General features: G+C 38.0%; 1 protein-coding gene across 1 annotated transcript in view; it reads right to left on the reverse strand.

Moving 5' to 3' along the window:
• The window catches only part of MAOB (monoamine oxidase B), a 114,451-nt gene that overhangs the window by 67,513 nt on the left and 29,815 nt on the right, over positions 1-17,123 (reverse strand). Inside the window, exons 2-3 of the mRNA XM_065915920.1 lie at positions 4,424-4,518; positions 2,690-2,827 (exon numbers count right to left, since the gene is read on the reverse strand). Coding sequence (XP_065771992.1) covers positions 2,690-2,827; positions 4,424-4,518 — 233 coding nt within the window. The remainder of the gene's footprint in view (positions 1-2,689; positions 2,828-4,423; positions 4,519-17,123) is intronic.

Here is a 17,123-nt window from a genome sequence, read left to right on the forward strand (position 1 = left end):
ACAATATGAGAAGTAACACACTTGATACTCTTGACATTCTTAGGCTTTGGGTTGAGAAATACAATGCAGGTCCACTGAAGAAATGAGGCACAAATATACTAGATATTTGCATGAATCGTTGTTTGCATTTGGGAACAGTAGTTGTTGAAATAGGTAATAGGTAATGTCCAAATGGCTAAAGTATCTCCTACCATTACAGAAGAAACAAATTTCTGAACTACATTCTTTGTCAGAGATCAGATGTCAGAGCTCTGGTCAATAATTCCAGAAAAGGATGGAAGCATCTGAGATGCTTTTTACAGATTCAAAAGAAGAAAAATGATATATGAGCAAAGACATGGAGGTGATGATGGTGGAGAACAAATTTTTAGTTTAGGGAGGACTTCTTGGCTCTAAAATCTTTATTATTATTTATTATCATGTAACACTTCACTGGATACAACCAGTTTTCAGTGGACTAAAAACTGAAAGCTTTGTTTCATAAATTCATTAGTGCTTTAATTGTCTCAGGATGAGAATTAAAGAGTAAGTATATCAAACATATACACATATGCATATGTATACAATATTTTTAAGTGTACTGATATTTCTTATTTCCTCCAGCAGAGGTCAGAAAATAGCAACACAGGAACATGAAAATCTATGTACCAAAAGAATATTTTAGAGCGAATTTCTCTAGATGAGATTATTGAAGAGGTTTTTTAATTGTTTTTCTCTACCCAAGTTTTCTTCTTATATTTTTACAATAAACCTGCTTTCTTTTTGTAATAATTAGAAAGCAATAACATTCATTTGAATTTCATGAAGACCAATGTTGGCATATATATTTATTCTCTATCAAATCAGAGATAGTGCTTAATTATTTTCTTAACTGCATGTGGATTATATGAAATAGCTAAAGAAAGAAGCATATTTGGTCATCATTCTGAAAAATTCAAGTATAACATCCTTGCCACAATTGATGACTGTGAGCAATCTCTTTCAAACAAGGAACATAGTGTTGGCGGAAAGATTTCCAGAAAAACAAAGTGTCCTGAACATAGCCCCTGACTGCCAAGAAACCCTGCCCACACAAAGACAGAAAAATGAATTTAATTTCTAGTCATCATCTCCTTTGTCCAGAGAAATCTAAAAGAGATCCTAATGTTCTGGGAATTCAGTCTCTGCAAGTCTTAAATGTTAGGATATGAAGACAGAAGAAATCAGTCAAGATGATCTACATATAAAAGCCAGGAACACAATGAATGATGTTTACAAAGAGTTGCTGATGAATGTTCAATAAATCACACTATCACCATGCTTCATTTTCATTTCTAATTCATGTGTCTCTTTTCCCACTAGACACATATGGAAGCAAGTTGAAAAGGCTCATAAAACAAAATCTGAAGGTCAAACAAAACATTTATTATAAATGTTACCCACATTATACCAAATCAGATAGATTTTTATTTTCTGTTTCATTAAACAATTCACAACATATAGTCTATTGTTTGTCCTTCTTAATATTATCACCCACTAATAATATAACGTTGACACTATTATGTGATTCAAAACTAACTGTTGCTAGTTTCTTCTGTCTCCTAAGGGTGTAATTTTTTCCAGTGAGAAACTTGTCTCTATATTGCTCAATTCATTTTTGGAGGTAAGTGAGGAAGAGAGAGGAAAGATTGAAATTAAAATTCTCTGCCAGTCCTTCTGTGGGACTTCAGAGTAGGGTCCAGCACAGGTGACTGTTTGTCAGAGAACATCAGTAATATTTTGGACCAAGAGAGAGATGCTGGGAAAACAAGGATCAGGGAGTTGTGAGAAGAGTCTAAAGGGAGAAACATGGTGGGAGACTGGAATCCACAGAAAAATGTGGCCAGTGAGAAATTACCAAGGGCACCCTGTTTGAAGAGCTTCCTAGAATTACAATGTCCGATATTCAGTTCTAAGTCGTTTCTGTGATTGAACCCCTCACCTCCACCGTTCAAAATTTCAGTCCAGTATACTGGACTGGGGTGGTCCAAAGAAAGTCAAGACAAAGAGGTGAATTCGAACCTAGGTTGACATAGAGCAAAGGAAAGAAGAGAGTCACAGGCCGTGAATGTGAATGAGCATATGTGTCATGGAAACAAGAACCATGGACCACAAATGATCATGAGAATGTGAGACCCAGTAAACTCACAGAAACTTGAGGGAGATCAATGGAGCTTTCCCACAGAAGATGAAATTTTGGACTTGACCTATTTTTATGTAAATCTCCAAAAGAGAGAGTTTAGCCTATATATAGCACATAATAACCAAATTTCAAAATAATTACATTAGACATATAGCAAATATTCTATCACGTGATGTCTAAGATAGCATTTGTAAAACTGTACACAAGTTTTTGTATACATGAAACAGCCCTAATTATTTTAATAGAGGTATTTAATAAATCATAAATGTTTTTTCTCTATTGGTTTTGTTCAACTTGTTACCAAATGGTTAATACCACTTCATCAATAACCTTCCCAAATAGGTTTAGAATTAGTCTTTGATAACAGTAAAAAAAATTCTTAGAATGGTTGACATATACTTATAAAATACATATGTGTCATTCAAGGATGAAGGAGATTGTCTGAGGGGAGGATCTGGAATTTGTACTAATATATGGAAATACCAATAGAAAAATCTCCAAATCCTTCAAAGGTTGTTCCAGGCTTACCTTTGTATGGTGAATCAGACGCTCTACTTCATTCACTTTGTAGGTCTCCAATCCTAGCTCCTTGGATAATCTTAAGATATGATTCTGAGTTGGCCCAACATAAGATCCTCCAAGGTCCACATATTTAACTTTTTGGTTCTGTTTTCCCATGGGAAGAAATAAAAATAAATATTTGTGAAACTGTTATTCTTAAGATAAAAAAGACAGCCCTCAAAAAAGCAGATTGGCATTTCACAGGTTCTAGACACACCTTGAGGAATATCTATAGAAAATTGGACTCTGTTCTCGACTCTACCTCATTCATGCAACTAAATGGTTATTGAATCATTCCTAATTTTAAACTAAAATTGATTGGACTTGAAATAAGAGATTTCTGAACCCCATCATTCTTACTACGTACCACAACGTGCTCTGGGTTTTACTGACTTAGATTTGTAAACTATGAATTATTGATGAATTTCTCTTTACTTAGCATTTCTGGCTAATTTTGAGGCACCTAATGCTAGAGGAAAAGCAAGAAAGGAAAAGACCACTTTTTTATTGAAGTATAGTTGATTTACAATGTTTCAGGTGTGTAGCAAAGTGTGTGTGTGTATATATATGTGTGTGTATATATATATATTGTTTTTCAGATTATTTTGCATTACAGGTTACTAGAAATTTTTTATATACTTCCCTGTGCTATACAGTAGTTCCTTGTTGTTTGTCTATTTTATATATAGTAGTGTGTATCTGTTAATCCCAAACTCCTAATTTTAATCCCAAACTCCCTTCCCCTCTATTCACTTTGGTAACCATGTTTGTTTTCTATGTGAGTCAGTTTCTGTTTTGTACGTTCATCTGTATCATTTTTAAAGCATCTACATATAAATGATATCATATGATAATTGCCTTTCTTTGTGTGACTTTCTTCACCTAGTATGATAAACTCTAAGTCCATCCAGGAAATGACAGTTTCTTTTGTGGTTTGTTAAACCAGACACTTGAAAAATAGCATTAGAGTCCTAATTTAAACCTTTGAAATTGCTCTTATGTTCAGTAGAAAGGTTTTCATATGGTTTTGAATTAGCTTCCTTTGCAATGACTAAGGACCAACTTTTGAAAAAGAGTGACTAAAAAAACTCCCTGTTTGAACATGTCCCAACATAACTGGATTCCTAATAGTCATGGACACCAGAGCAGGTCCTTCTTTTCTGTTTTTGTTTGTTTATTGTATGATGGTATGGTTTAGTCGCTAAGTTGCATTCAACTCCTGAGATCCCATGGACTGTAGCCTGCCAGGCTCCTCTGTCCATGGGATTCTCCAGGCAAGAATACTGGAGTGGGTTGCCATTTCCTTCTCCAGAGGATCTTCCCGACCCAGGGATGGAACTTGGGTCTCTTGCATTGGCAGGTGGATTCTTTATCACCTGAGTCACTATAGCTCCCCCACTTAAAAAAGGGGGAAATATATGTTTCACAAGGGCAGGGAGTCTTTGTTTTGCTCACTAATGTATTTCAAACATCTAATTATTGATGCAATTGTATATGGGGAAAGTGCCAAATATTATGAGGCAAGAAGAGAAAATGGACAGAAGAAAGACATGGAAAGAAAGCAAATTGAGAGGCCGTGGAGTGTTTTGAAGTAATTTTCACTCTCTTGAAAAGAGTCAAGTGAAGTTCAAGACTTTCAGAAAGAAAAAATGAAACTCGGTTTCAGGGTCACATTTTTCCAGGCCATTCTTATTGTCTTACCCTAAGGGTGTAAGTCCTGCCTCCCACGCGGTCCCGGGCTTCCAGAACAATCACATTCAGGCCAGAGTCATGCAGAAGTTTGGCTGCTGCCATACCTGGTAGAAAATACAAGAAGAAATCAGAACCAAACGCTCAACTCCAGATAAGCTCCCCGTGCTAACAGCCAATGAGAAAAGTCTATGTTGGCTCATACACATAACATATCATCACGTTCAACTTAACCAACTTACAGGTGTCTAGGGTTTCTCAATAGAGACCCAGATTCCAAGTCTGCAAAACCAACTGCTATTTCTTGAAAGAATAAAAAAGGGTTTCATTTTTAGTAAAAGTCTCAAACCTTAAAAAACTTCTTTGGTCACTATATCAAAATGTTTATCTTTAAAGACTAAATTACATGATTATGTGTCTGACAACATAAAAGAAAACACAAAGCCCCACAAAAAAGAAATGTATAAGCCCCAGCAAACCCAAGACCAAATGGAGCAACTGACTTCATTCTCAAGGCAAATCTGAAAATCCAATAAATTTAGGTGAAGGAGTGAAGGGGTGAGTCAATCTTCAAAGCATGTGAAAGGACCTAAAATTCACTATTAAAACTGAACTTTGGGAAGTTGATGTAAAGTTACAAAACCAAAGACATAAAATGCAACTCATTTAATTGTCCTCATTCCCTGTAGGATCCATCACTGAAGAATAAAATGACTCCATTCATTTATTCATCTATTAATGTAGTCAAAAATACTGTATGCTTACTACAATTCCAACATCATGAATTCAACAGAATAAAACAGTTTACTGAGATACATTTATATAGAATAAATTTTAACCAATGAGTTCAGTGAGTTTTTATAAAGTATAAAGCTTAGTGTAGAGTTCAAATATGTAATTTTTGGTATAAGCACATCCTGAATGTAGTTTTTGATCTCACAATCTTCAAATTCTGCATCTTTGACTTACAGAGTTTAGTAAGAGTTTTTTCAGACAAGATAACTCTAGTGTTCTTACCACAATGAATTGAATTTACTCAGTTACAAATACCTTACTCATTTGCTTTATGAAATCGAACAAAATCAAGGAAATGCCAAAATGCCGTGCCTTACAGAGAAATGAAACAGTTTCTACCTTGTCTTTTAAAAATAATAGCTCTGGAACTTTTAGATCCCACTAGTGGTAAAGAATCCATCTGCCAATGCAGGAGACACAGGAGATGCAGGTTCAATCCCTGGGTTGGGAAGATCCCCTGGAAGAGGAAATGGCAACCCACTCCAGTATTCTTGACCGGAAAATCCCATGGACAGAGGAGCCTGGCGGGCTACAGTCCATGGGGTCGCAAAGAGTCAGACACGATTGAGCGAAAATCCCTACGAAAATAGCTCATATTCCTATAGTGCACACAACATTTCAGATGTTATTCTGAGTGTTTTAATGTATCAATTCAATGAATTTTCACAGCAATCCAGTTTAAAAAAAAGGTACTATTGATATTCCCATTTTATGGCTGAGGAAACTGAAGCACAAAGGGGTGTCCAAGATCACATAATGAGCCAGCAACAAAGCCAGGCAGTTTCACGCCAGTGTCTGCTTCTATAACCACTATGAGCATTGGTTTCCATGGGGCCTCAGAGCTATCCTTTTCATAAATCGCATCTCTCAATTTCTGCTTCAGGAGAAATTACATTTCAAAAGTGTTTTTCACTTTGTTTGGGTCACCATGTTTTGAAAGCACATTTGTATCTTGTGGTTTGATAAGAATCCGTGGAACATAAGATATGAGTCTACCGTGGAAGCCATAATGAAAAGACGAGGCTCCATTCACCCTCTGTGAGCTGTCCTAAAAGAGGAAACCCATCTTTTTTTTTTAAAGAGGCTTATGTGACATTTCATTATTTGAGTTAATCCACCTTCTGATAACTGTCCTTGGGGCCATGGCCAGAACATCCAGCAGGTGGTGGGGTGATGGTGCCAAAGTCCACCCCCCTACACACACACAGTGTGCACAAGCATTGCACAACCCTAATTTAGAAATACAAGGCTTGAGTTTTTAACTACAGTTTCCTAATTTTACCTCCATAAAGAAAAAAAAAGATAACCTTTCTATTGAGTCAAAATTGCCCACGAATCAATGCCATCTCTCTTATCAAGCATCAGTTGAACAAATGAAATATGAAATAACATGCAGCCATAGTAACAACAGTTATCATGGAATTCAGATAGACTTGCTAAGCATGTTGAGGCTTAAAAAGGGGCTCAGAATGAAACACAACATCACTCAAATACACTAGTATTTTATAGTCCACAAAAGACGTTACTAAGTAAGTACCTGATGCTATACAGAAACATTTACTAGAACAAGCCAGGGTCTTATCAAATCATTGACTAGAGTTCTCTAGGTTCATGTGCCTTAGAAAAGCATAAATAGAAATTACAAAAGTATCTTTAAATAGAGCAATACAAAAATATGTTGTGGGAAATACCTCACAATTTGTCTCACTCATGCTCATGCGGGGTGGTATTCAAAATGCTTGTTGGACATCAACCGACAAAGACTGATTTGAAAAATAATTGACCCAAATAACAATGGCTTAAGAAAGTCCCTGCAGTTTGTTTCTGTTCAGTCGCTAAGTTGTGTCTGACTCTTTGCAACCCCATGGACTGCAGCACGCCAGGCTTCCCTGTCCTTCACTATCCCCTGGAGTTTGCTCAAACTCATGTCCATTGAGTCGGTGATGCCATCCAACCATCTCATCCTCTGCATTTTAGGAAGAGGGAGTTTTAAGGTACCGAAGAAACTGAGGAGTTGAAGTCTGGTCCAGAGGTTAGTAAGATTGTCAAGATGCATAAACAACATGGTCTTACTGTACAGCACAGAGGACTATATCAATATCTTCTGATAAACCACAATGGAAAAAACACTTAAAAAAGAATGTATGTATGTATATATAGATAGATAGATATAACAGAATCACTGTTATACATAATCACTGTTATAACATAATCACTGCTATACAGCAGAAATTAATCCAAACGTTGTAAACCAGTTATATACTTCAGTAAAAATTTTTTTAATAAAGAAAATTTAAAAAGATTGTCTACATGTAGCTCTCAAGGAAGGGGCTTCCCCAGTGGCTCAGTGCTAAAGAATTCGCCTGCTAATATAGGAGACAAGGAGATGCGGGCTCGATCCCTGGGTCAGGAAGATCCCCTGAAGGAGGAAATGGCAACCCACTCCAATATTCTTGCCTGGGAAATCCCATGGACAGAGGAGACTGGTGGGCCACAGTCCATAGTCCATGGTGTTGTTCAGTGTTACACAACTGAGCAACTGAGCTTTCAAAGGATTCCTCACTGATGACTGGCAAAAGGATTAATGGTTTGATTAATCAAAAGATAAGCAAACAACTAAGGACCCAGAGCCCCCAGGGCTGACAACAAGGTTGTTTCCCAAGAGTTCATGTTTATGTCAGTAATTTGCAACTTTTAACACATTTTGCCATAAAACAAAAATAGGAGAGATGGTGTGTTCTCTTGGAAATCTGAGAATTTTAAAATGTAATACTATTGTGAAAAATAATATAAAGTAGAAACACTAAACAAAGTCATCAGTGCTGTTGAAACCCTTAGGCAATCATTTCCTGACGCAATGCAGTAACAGCTAAAAAAAGGAGAAAGAAAATATCCATGATAATAGCAAACGCCATCATAAAGCATTGAGCATTGCTTTGCTCTGTGTGAAGAAGCAGTGTTTCACATAGAAAACCCATTTGATTTTCACCACAGTACTGACAGGTATTATTATCCTCATTTTAAAAAAAAAAAAAAAAATGGAGGCTAAGAGACATTCACTGACTTGCCATAGACTATACAATTAGTAAATGGTGAGGGTTCAGCCCCAAACTGGAATTCTTAGCCACCACCCTTGGACCAAAAAGCAAAAGTTAAAAATGCAGTAACTCTATACACAGATTGATGCAATGTCTTAAAAACATTCTGCTGCCCATCTAAACAGAAGAATCTTAAAATATTGGTTTTTCTTTTAAACAGATATTTAATTTTTGCAGTTTGAAAGTGAAAGTGAAAATAAAGTCTCTCAGTTGTATCTGACTCTTTGTGACCCCATGGACTGCATGCAGCCTGCCAGGCTCCTCCATCCATGGCATTTTCCAGGCAAGCGTACTAGAGTGGGTTGCCATTTCCTTCTCCAGGGATCGAACCCAGATCTCCCACATTGTGGCAGACTGTTTAGGCAACCAGTTTAGAAACAAGTATATAATCATTGCCTACTTTTAAAAAGCTAAAAAGAATTTGAGTTTAATATGCAGGATCAATGAAAATTTCACAAAACAAATGATTATTTGGCACGTTCAGAAGTAGCGCCTATGTGTCCTAGACAGATCCCTGATAAGATCATCTCACTTGTTAGTTCTAAATGATGCAGGATCTATGGTATTTTGGCTCAGGGAGTCTCCTTTGGAAGAATAAACATAGTATGGCATAGCTGACTAAATGGTAGACAAAAGCGTAATGCCATGAAATGATCAAAATATTGCATCTCCCTTTCCACGTAGTTCACTTGGAAAATGTTTCCTCAAAGTGATGACTATCTCAATTATTTGGATATTTCAATCTGTATTAGACACCCAAATTATTGTAAGTACCTAGAAATCAGTGGTTTGCAGCATTATTAACATTCTATGCTTCCTGTTTTGTGCCATGGAAAGGGGCTTAAGAGTTAGAGACTGTAGGAGACTGAAAAGTACACAGTGCAAGTAACAAAAAGGCTTCTAAGAGTCTTAAGAACAGTGAAGGAGTTGGGATTTGGAAGGAAGATAAAAATCAAAATCACCATCTGCCTCACTCTTCACTTTGTCAGTCTGTCTCATGTCCTTCCTATCAAAAACTATATTTAACAGAATTTTTCAGCATTTTGAAATGCAAGGCTAATTGTTCTGAAAACATTATCAAATATCAGTACTTCCGTGTTACAAAAGACTTTTTCTCAGTTTAAAATTATCAAAAAAGTACCGTGTTGACCAAAACTGAGAGAAAAAAAATCACAGTACCACAAAGCATCTCTAAACTTATAACCCTAGTAAAACTTATAAGCATGCTCTTAGGAAAGAAAAAAGCCAAAAACATGCAAATAGCTCTCATCACCTCTGTCACTTCTGACAAAGCAACAGTTTTATGAGAAAATTCTAGAAACAACCAAGTGACCTTCTAATCAAAGAACTGGAATTCTTTGATGTCTCTACAAAGAATGCCTTTTCAGTTATTTAACACATACACACACAAAAGAGGCTGGGGTAAGAAGAAAAAAATATCACCAATGTGAGACTAAATTCATTAAAGGAAAGTGGCATTTATAGGTACAATTCAGACGTTAGTTGCTGAACTCTTCAACACAGAGTAGAGAAGCAGGTAAACACGGGTTCAGTCCTTGGTCAGGGAACTAAGATCCCACATGCCTTGCAGTGCTGCCAAAAAAAAAAAGGAAAATAAGAAGAAGAAAGAAACTTGTGATCAGTGTGTTCTCAGGAAAGAGGAGTCAGTCTGGACTTAGGGAGAAGGAACTGTTTGGTCAAAGCATTTCTTAATGAATAGTTTAGTGGTTTAGTTCCCAAAAGACGGAAATATTTTGAGCACTGACTACAGGCCAGTTTCAATTTCAAATGTTTTACATATAAGAATTTAGTTATTCTCCTAACAATGCTATGACTTTGGCAGATGTAAAAAACAAAGCACAGAGAAGTCAAGTAACGTACCCAAGGTCACACAGCTGGCGACCAGCAGGGCCAGTATTCAAATCTAGGCAGTGTAACTCCAGAAAACAAACATGGAAAGCAGTCTTCCTCACACTAAACAATGAAACACTGAAAGCCTTCTGTAGAACATCACGAACCACATAAATACCAGGACCACTGCTAGCACATTCCATGCCTTTGTGTAAATTACAGGAAGAAAGAAGAAATTACACTCGTGGCAGGTAAGTTTCAAAAAAGCATCCCTTCTTCAGGTGAATACAGCTCACATTGATGCTTGGCTAGCAGTGTGTGAGCTGGATTGCATTCCCCCTGTTTCTCTGCATCAGTCTGAATAGCTCATGCTGTGGCCTCAAAACTCAGAGAACTTATTTCCTGAATGATAAGAATTTAATTACCTAGTCTTTGTGTCCTCAATGTGAGTACACAGTTGGCACTTACCTGGATTCATTTAATAGCCTTCAGCAAAGCTGATATTTAATTACTTAGCCAAGAAATAAATAACTGGCTGCAGAGTGGTGTCTATATAACCATATTTAATATAGTATAAGAAAGCTAAAATATTTATGCACATTGAAACTGATTTCTTGTCACACCAGAAATGGTAAAGGGGCTTTACCAAAGAAAAAGAGCTGGAAAGAAAGCCAGCCAATCAGTTATAATAACCACCTTACATTGGTACAGCACTATAGTTTCCAATTCTCACACACATTCAGTTCTTAACAATAAGCCTTTGAGGCTCGCATTGTTTATCCTAATTTTCAGATTAGAAAATGGAGGCTCATAGATTCTCAAGGGCTTGCTCAGTGTGACACAATTAGCGATGGCAGAGCTCGGTCTAAAGTTTAGCTCTGTTTCTGTGTCCTGGGTGTTTTTCATTAGTCACGTGACTTCCTATAACATACAAAGGCCAAAGTTGTTTAAAAAATTGCTCAAAGTGTTGGGAGGGGGGATCGGGATGGGGAATACATGTAAATCCATGGCTGATTCATGTCAATGTATGACAAAAATCACTACAATAAAAAAAAAAAAGAAAAAAAAGAAATCTCAAAAAAAATAGAATATTTCTTTATTGACTTTCTTGGAAAGGAGATATTGATAAAAAACCACCTTAAGCATATCAGTGTGCAAAACCCCAGGACCATGTCATTTACAGGCAGACGTGAAGACAGTAAGACACCTCCACTAAACTACTGATTAGGAGATGCTTTGACCAAACAGTTCCTCCTTCTTAAGTCCAGACTGACTCCTCTTTCCTGAGAACACACTGATCACAACTTTCTTTCTTTTTTTTGAGCAGTGCCACATGGCACGTGGAATCTTAGATCCCTGACTGAGGATTGAACCCATGCCCTTGCATTGGGAATGCCGAGTCTTCACCACTGGACCACCAAGGAAGTCCCACAACTTTCTTGAAAACTGAAATAACACACGATATGAACCAAACGTACCAATGTGCACTGTCCTTTTGATCATGGAGAAGCAAAGTCTAGAATAAGATTATTCACATCTTGCTCCCAAATACGAAAAATGTAAGACTCCAAACCTTCTTGGAAGCCCTTTGCTCTGTTTTCTCTTAGACAGTCAAAATATACAACCCCCAAAACAAATGGCAATAGCTGCTAAAACACAGGAGACCTTTACTGAAGCCTTAGGCCGTAGGATGATTTATGCTCTTGAAAAGGAGAGAAAAAGAAAAATCAAACTTTCATGAGTTGCCATAGAAACCTTTCTCCAGATGTGCTGCTTCTGAAATACTATAATGAGACTGCCTTTCAAGGCCTTTCAGAATATGTCTAAAACCATACAAATCATTTTATCATGCTTTATATGTAAATTATTGCATTTTCCTAAAATGTCAGCCATTATCATGAGTCTTGTCTCATAGCCAAGCTCTTGTCTTTCTTTGTTATATGAAAGGAGTGGGGTTATCTTTTGTGTTCTACAATTGTGGTGGACAAAATTTGTTCTTGTCTTACCTCAATATGATCTCCCAAGAAAAAAGGAGGCAAACCCAGAAATTCCAGCTTGGTCTTTCCCAAATATGTGTGGTATAGTCTTCATTTTTAAAATTGGCACATAAAAGTATAATCATTTAATTCACCTGCCTTGAATCCTTTTGGAAATTCAATGGAATATATATAAATAAATAAACATACTCCTTTAGCAATACTGTTTTTGAAGTATCAAAAACCATCATATGATTCCACCATAATTTCCTTGACTATGATTTAAGGGTGAAATATCTCATTGCCATGACAGCAGCCCTCCTATGGATTACCTGCATGATTAAAACAATTTTTTTTACCAACATGGTTTTAGAATCACGAGCATCCTTAAGGTGGAATATAAAATCGCAGAGATATCATTCCCACTTCAGCTCACCCACTCTCTACACCCTAGTCTCTGAAAGAGCTGGGTGTTACAAATGCCCAGAAAAGGGTCAGAAGTCTGTAGAATACTTTAAACACTTCTCATTTAAACAGCTCCATTCACCAAAACTGAGATGATCAACTTGGAATTCCAGAACAGAATAAAATGTGGGCATTGTTAAGGAAAAGAAATCTGGATGAGATTAACAAGTAACTGGAAGAAATGAAGTTACAAGGCAGTCCCTTGGGAGTCTAGTTTGGAGCCTGGCCCAGGAGTTTTACTTCGCCCCAGAAATACTCTTGTGAGCTAGAGACCAAGGCAGTCAGTGGTGTGCAAGGACTAGAGTGAAGGGAAAACAGAGCCTCGTTCAAGGACAAGGCATTCTGTAGAAAAGCTCCATGTCTAACAGGCTTAATAAGCTGTATGACCTTGGACATGAGTCCTCACCTGTCTGGCCCTCATTTTCCCCATCTATAGAATAAAATGATTAGATTAACCCCCTTTCCATTCTGTGATTAGACTACATGAGACAAGACAACAATTTTAAATAATCTAAGATTTCATGATATAGATGGTGTCTTCACAACCCCAAAGCATTATTCCAAAGCCTGCCCTGTGGAAAATGAAATTTGAGTGACCTTCAGAGGTGTTAATAAAAAACATGAGATTTTTGTGCTCTGCTGGAACCAGGAAATGCATATTCAAACAAAGCCGGTTGAGGATAGGCATGCTAAGATAATTAGAGGTAAAAGGTCCTGATGCTGTGATTTCCTCCGAAATGCATCACAAAATAAGAAGGACTGATGGATAAAGAGCAGGATGGATAGATAGACAATACGGAATAAGGCAAATACAGCAAAAATGTTAACCACAGAATTTAGTTGGTAGGTATATGAGTGTTGACTGTATAATTCCTTGAAAATTTTCACAATAAGAAAATTCTGGGGGAAAAAACCATTAAATCAAGTGGTCAAAAGATACAAACTTCCAGTTAGAAACTAAGTCATTGTGATGTGATGCATCATATGGTGACTATAATTAATAATACTACACTTACATATGAAAATTGCTAAGAAAGTAGATCTTCAGAGTCCTCATCACAAGAAAAAAATTTGTACCTGTGTGGTGAAAGAGAAGTCGCTCAGTCGTGTCTGATTCTTTGCAACCCCATGAACTGTAGCCCACCAGGCTCCTCCATCCATGGGATTTTCCAGGCAAGAATACTGGAGTGGGTTCACATTTCCTTCTCCATACACATCCACACACATCACCTATGTGGTGATGGATGTTAGCTAGACATATTGTGGTGATCATTTCATAGTATATACAAATATTGAAACTTTATGTGGTGTACCTGAAACTGATATGATGAATGGTACATGTCAATTATATCTCTATTTGCTAAAACTGGCTATAAAGTCAAAATTATGAGGATGATTATTTGAAGTGTGAAATAGGTGGATTTTCTTAGTATATATATATATATATATATATATACACACACACACATATATATGTCTATCTTTAATTGCAAAATACTTAGGGTTCACCCAACATAAAGATGAGTGAAGCACTGTTTAAGTACAAACATTCAAATATTTGCTGACATTTGCTATATCAACAATGACTGTTAGTAATATGTTACCAAGCTGCTGTAAAATAAACACACACGCACAAACACACACAAGTTAAACTGGTTTCCATCCAGATGGACTTTCAGAGTCTTTAATTAACATACTGCATATCTCCATCAGGGCTCCCCTGGTGGCCCAGACAGTAAAGAATCTGCCTGCAATTCAGGAGACTCAGGTTCCATCCCAGGGTCAGGAAGATCCCCCAGAGAAGGGAATGGCTATCCATTCCCTTCTTCTTGCCTGGAGAATTCCATGGACAGAGGAGCTTGCCGGGCTACAGCTCATGGGGTTGTAAAGAGTTGGACATGATTCAGTGACTAACACGCAGACCTGCATCAGCAGATACTATATATGCGTGCTTGCGTGCATGCTCAGTCGCTCCAGTCGTGTCCAACTGTTTGCGACCTTATGGACTGTAGCCCGCCAGGCTCCTCTGTCCATGGAACTCTCTAGGCAAGAATACTGGAGAGGGTTACCATGTCCTTCTTCAGGGGATCTTCCCCACCCAGGGGTCAAACCCATGTCTCCTGCATCTCCTGCATTGCAGGCGAATTCTTTATCTACTGAGCTACCTGGGAAGCCCCAGGTGCTATATGTACTATTTACATCATTTCTTAGTCTCTATAACCTATTGGGTGACTGGGGATGAAAGTGACTTTCTCAAAGGCAGAAATGTCTTCTTATATATTTTGGGGAATACTATCCTAAAGTAACTGGTCCATTTGGTCAATGTGGCTACAACTGGTGGTAGATTGGTCACAGAAATCCCTCTCAGAAAGAGTCCTCCTCTCTTCCCCCCTACATGTCAAGCATTCTCAACCACACCATTGTTCTTAAGCTGCACGTAGTCAAGGAGTTGATTCTCAAGCATGATTTGCTTCTAGATGAGAACAACGCCCAACAAGACAGGCACCAGAGCAGTGGGAAGAAGATGACTGTAATGTATTTGGAAAGGGAGCTTCCTGGAGAGGCTGAAAAGTATATTTAGTTTCACCAAGTGGAAAATAGTGAAACGAGAAGGAAAAAGTGTCCTACCAAGAATGAAACTAGAAGTTTCCCTCTTTCTTTCTCTTTCAAGACATGTACTACAGTAGGAAGGCCCATGGGCTACCAGTTTAGAACCTCTACTATAAACTACTATCTGGGCCTCAACTCATTAACAGTGACATGGCTTCAGCAAAGGACACCATTTTCTTGGGTTTTACTGATGCATTAGCTTCTCACATGGCTTCAAAGATGGCAGTCCTTCCAAATACAAAGCAGGGCTGTTCATCAAACCAGTAAGGAAATCCCTAGTTTTCAGCATATTTACAATGTAAGGATGACTGACAAACTTGAAACTGGTGAATGATCAACTCCTATCCATTTTCCCAGGTTTTTTTTTTCTGACTCATAATGTGGGCCCAGTCATTTGCCCAAGAGCCCATGGAATGAAACCTGGAATTCATCTTTTAATTTTCCTGGTCCCTTCTCCCATCTTACCCTTAATGCCCTAAAGATCCAGCATGACTTCGTCCCTGCCAACTTTTCTATCCGTATCTTTCAGCTCCCCACCTGGACCTTATACTCCAGCAATATTGAAATCCTACCCCACCCACCCCCCTCCCCATGATTCTTTCCATATCCCACACTATTGAGTGTTTCCAGGCCTTTGTTATACTGGGAAGATTTCACTTAGTTTCATCCCCCCTCCCCAAATTTGGCTCAGACTCTAGACAATTTGTCCTAACCAGCCTCCCACCCCAAGATGGGTTAGGAGCCCAGAGTTGAGGTTTTTATAACAATGAATATGTTACCCCCTTTAAGATCACCTACAATAAGAATGAGGAGACCATTTGGGGCTGAGGCAGAATTCGCATCTAAATCCTCAAGACTATTTTGAGGGTCCTATAATTCTAAACTTCTCAATCAAGTTATTTTTGGAAAGAGGATGTTCCTGTTATTTCATATCAACAGTTCAGAGATAGGTTGAAAGCACTCCATGTCTGTTCAAAACTCAGCCTGCGGTTTGATAAAAAGGCTTTCAGAAAGCCAAAATGAGCTGGCAATGTCTGTGAAGACAAGGCCTCAAATGGAACTCGGATGAAATTACTTACGTGTTCATTAGGTTCAATTCTTTCTAAGGAAGATTATATCTCAAAAAAAAGTAAAAAAAAAAAAAATCTCTAAATCTCAGTGAGAGGCCCTGGACTCAATTGTCAGGTTAATATCAAAAGAGGGCCTGCCATACAAAAATGAATATTAGTGCCAAAATGTACAGGTAAACAATAGCTACTGCTGTCTGGGCCAATTATTTCAGGGGTATCTGTAGCTGGGATCTAGTTTCCTTATTCACCTTAGGACATCTACTCAGTTATCCCAAATCAGAAACAAATTTGGGTGCTTTTAGCCAGAATATCTAGTATTCTAAATACATTGTATTCAAATACAGTGGTCTTAATTGTAACCATTCAGTTCAGTTCAGTTCAGTTCAGTCCCTCAGTCCTGTCCAACTCTTTGCCACCCCATGAATTGCAGCACACCAGGCCTCCCTGTCCATCACAAACTCCCGGAATTTACTCAAACACATGTCCATTGAGTCGGTGATGCCATCCAGCCATCTCATCCTCTGTCGTCCCCTTCTCCTCCTGCCCTCAATCCCTCCCAGCATCAGGGTCTTTTCCAGTGAGGCAACACTTCCCATGAGGTGGCCAAAGTATTGGAGTTTCAACTGCAGCATCAGTCCTTCCAATGAACACTCAGGACTGATCTGCCTTAGGATGGACTAGTTGAATCTCCTTGCAGTCCAAGGGACTATCAAGAGTCTTCTCCAACAACACAGTTCAAAAGCATCAATTCTCGGCACTTGGCTTTCTTCACAGTCCAACTCTCACATCCATACATGACCACTGGAAAAACCATAGCCTTGACTAGATAGACTTTTGTTGGCAAAGT

The sequence above is a fragment of the Muntiacus reevesi genome, chromosome X (assembly GCF_963930625.1).
Source record: "Muntiacus reevesi chromosome X, mMunRee1.1, whole genome shotgun sequence".
NCBI classification, from domain to species: domain Eukaryota; kingdom Metazoa; phylum Chordata; class Mammalia; order Artiodactyla; family Cervidae; genus Muntiacus; species Muntiacus reevesi.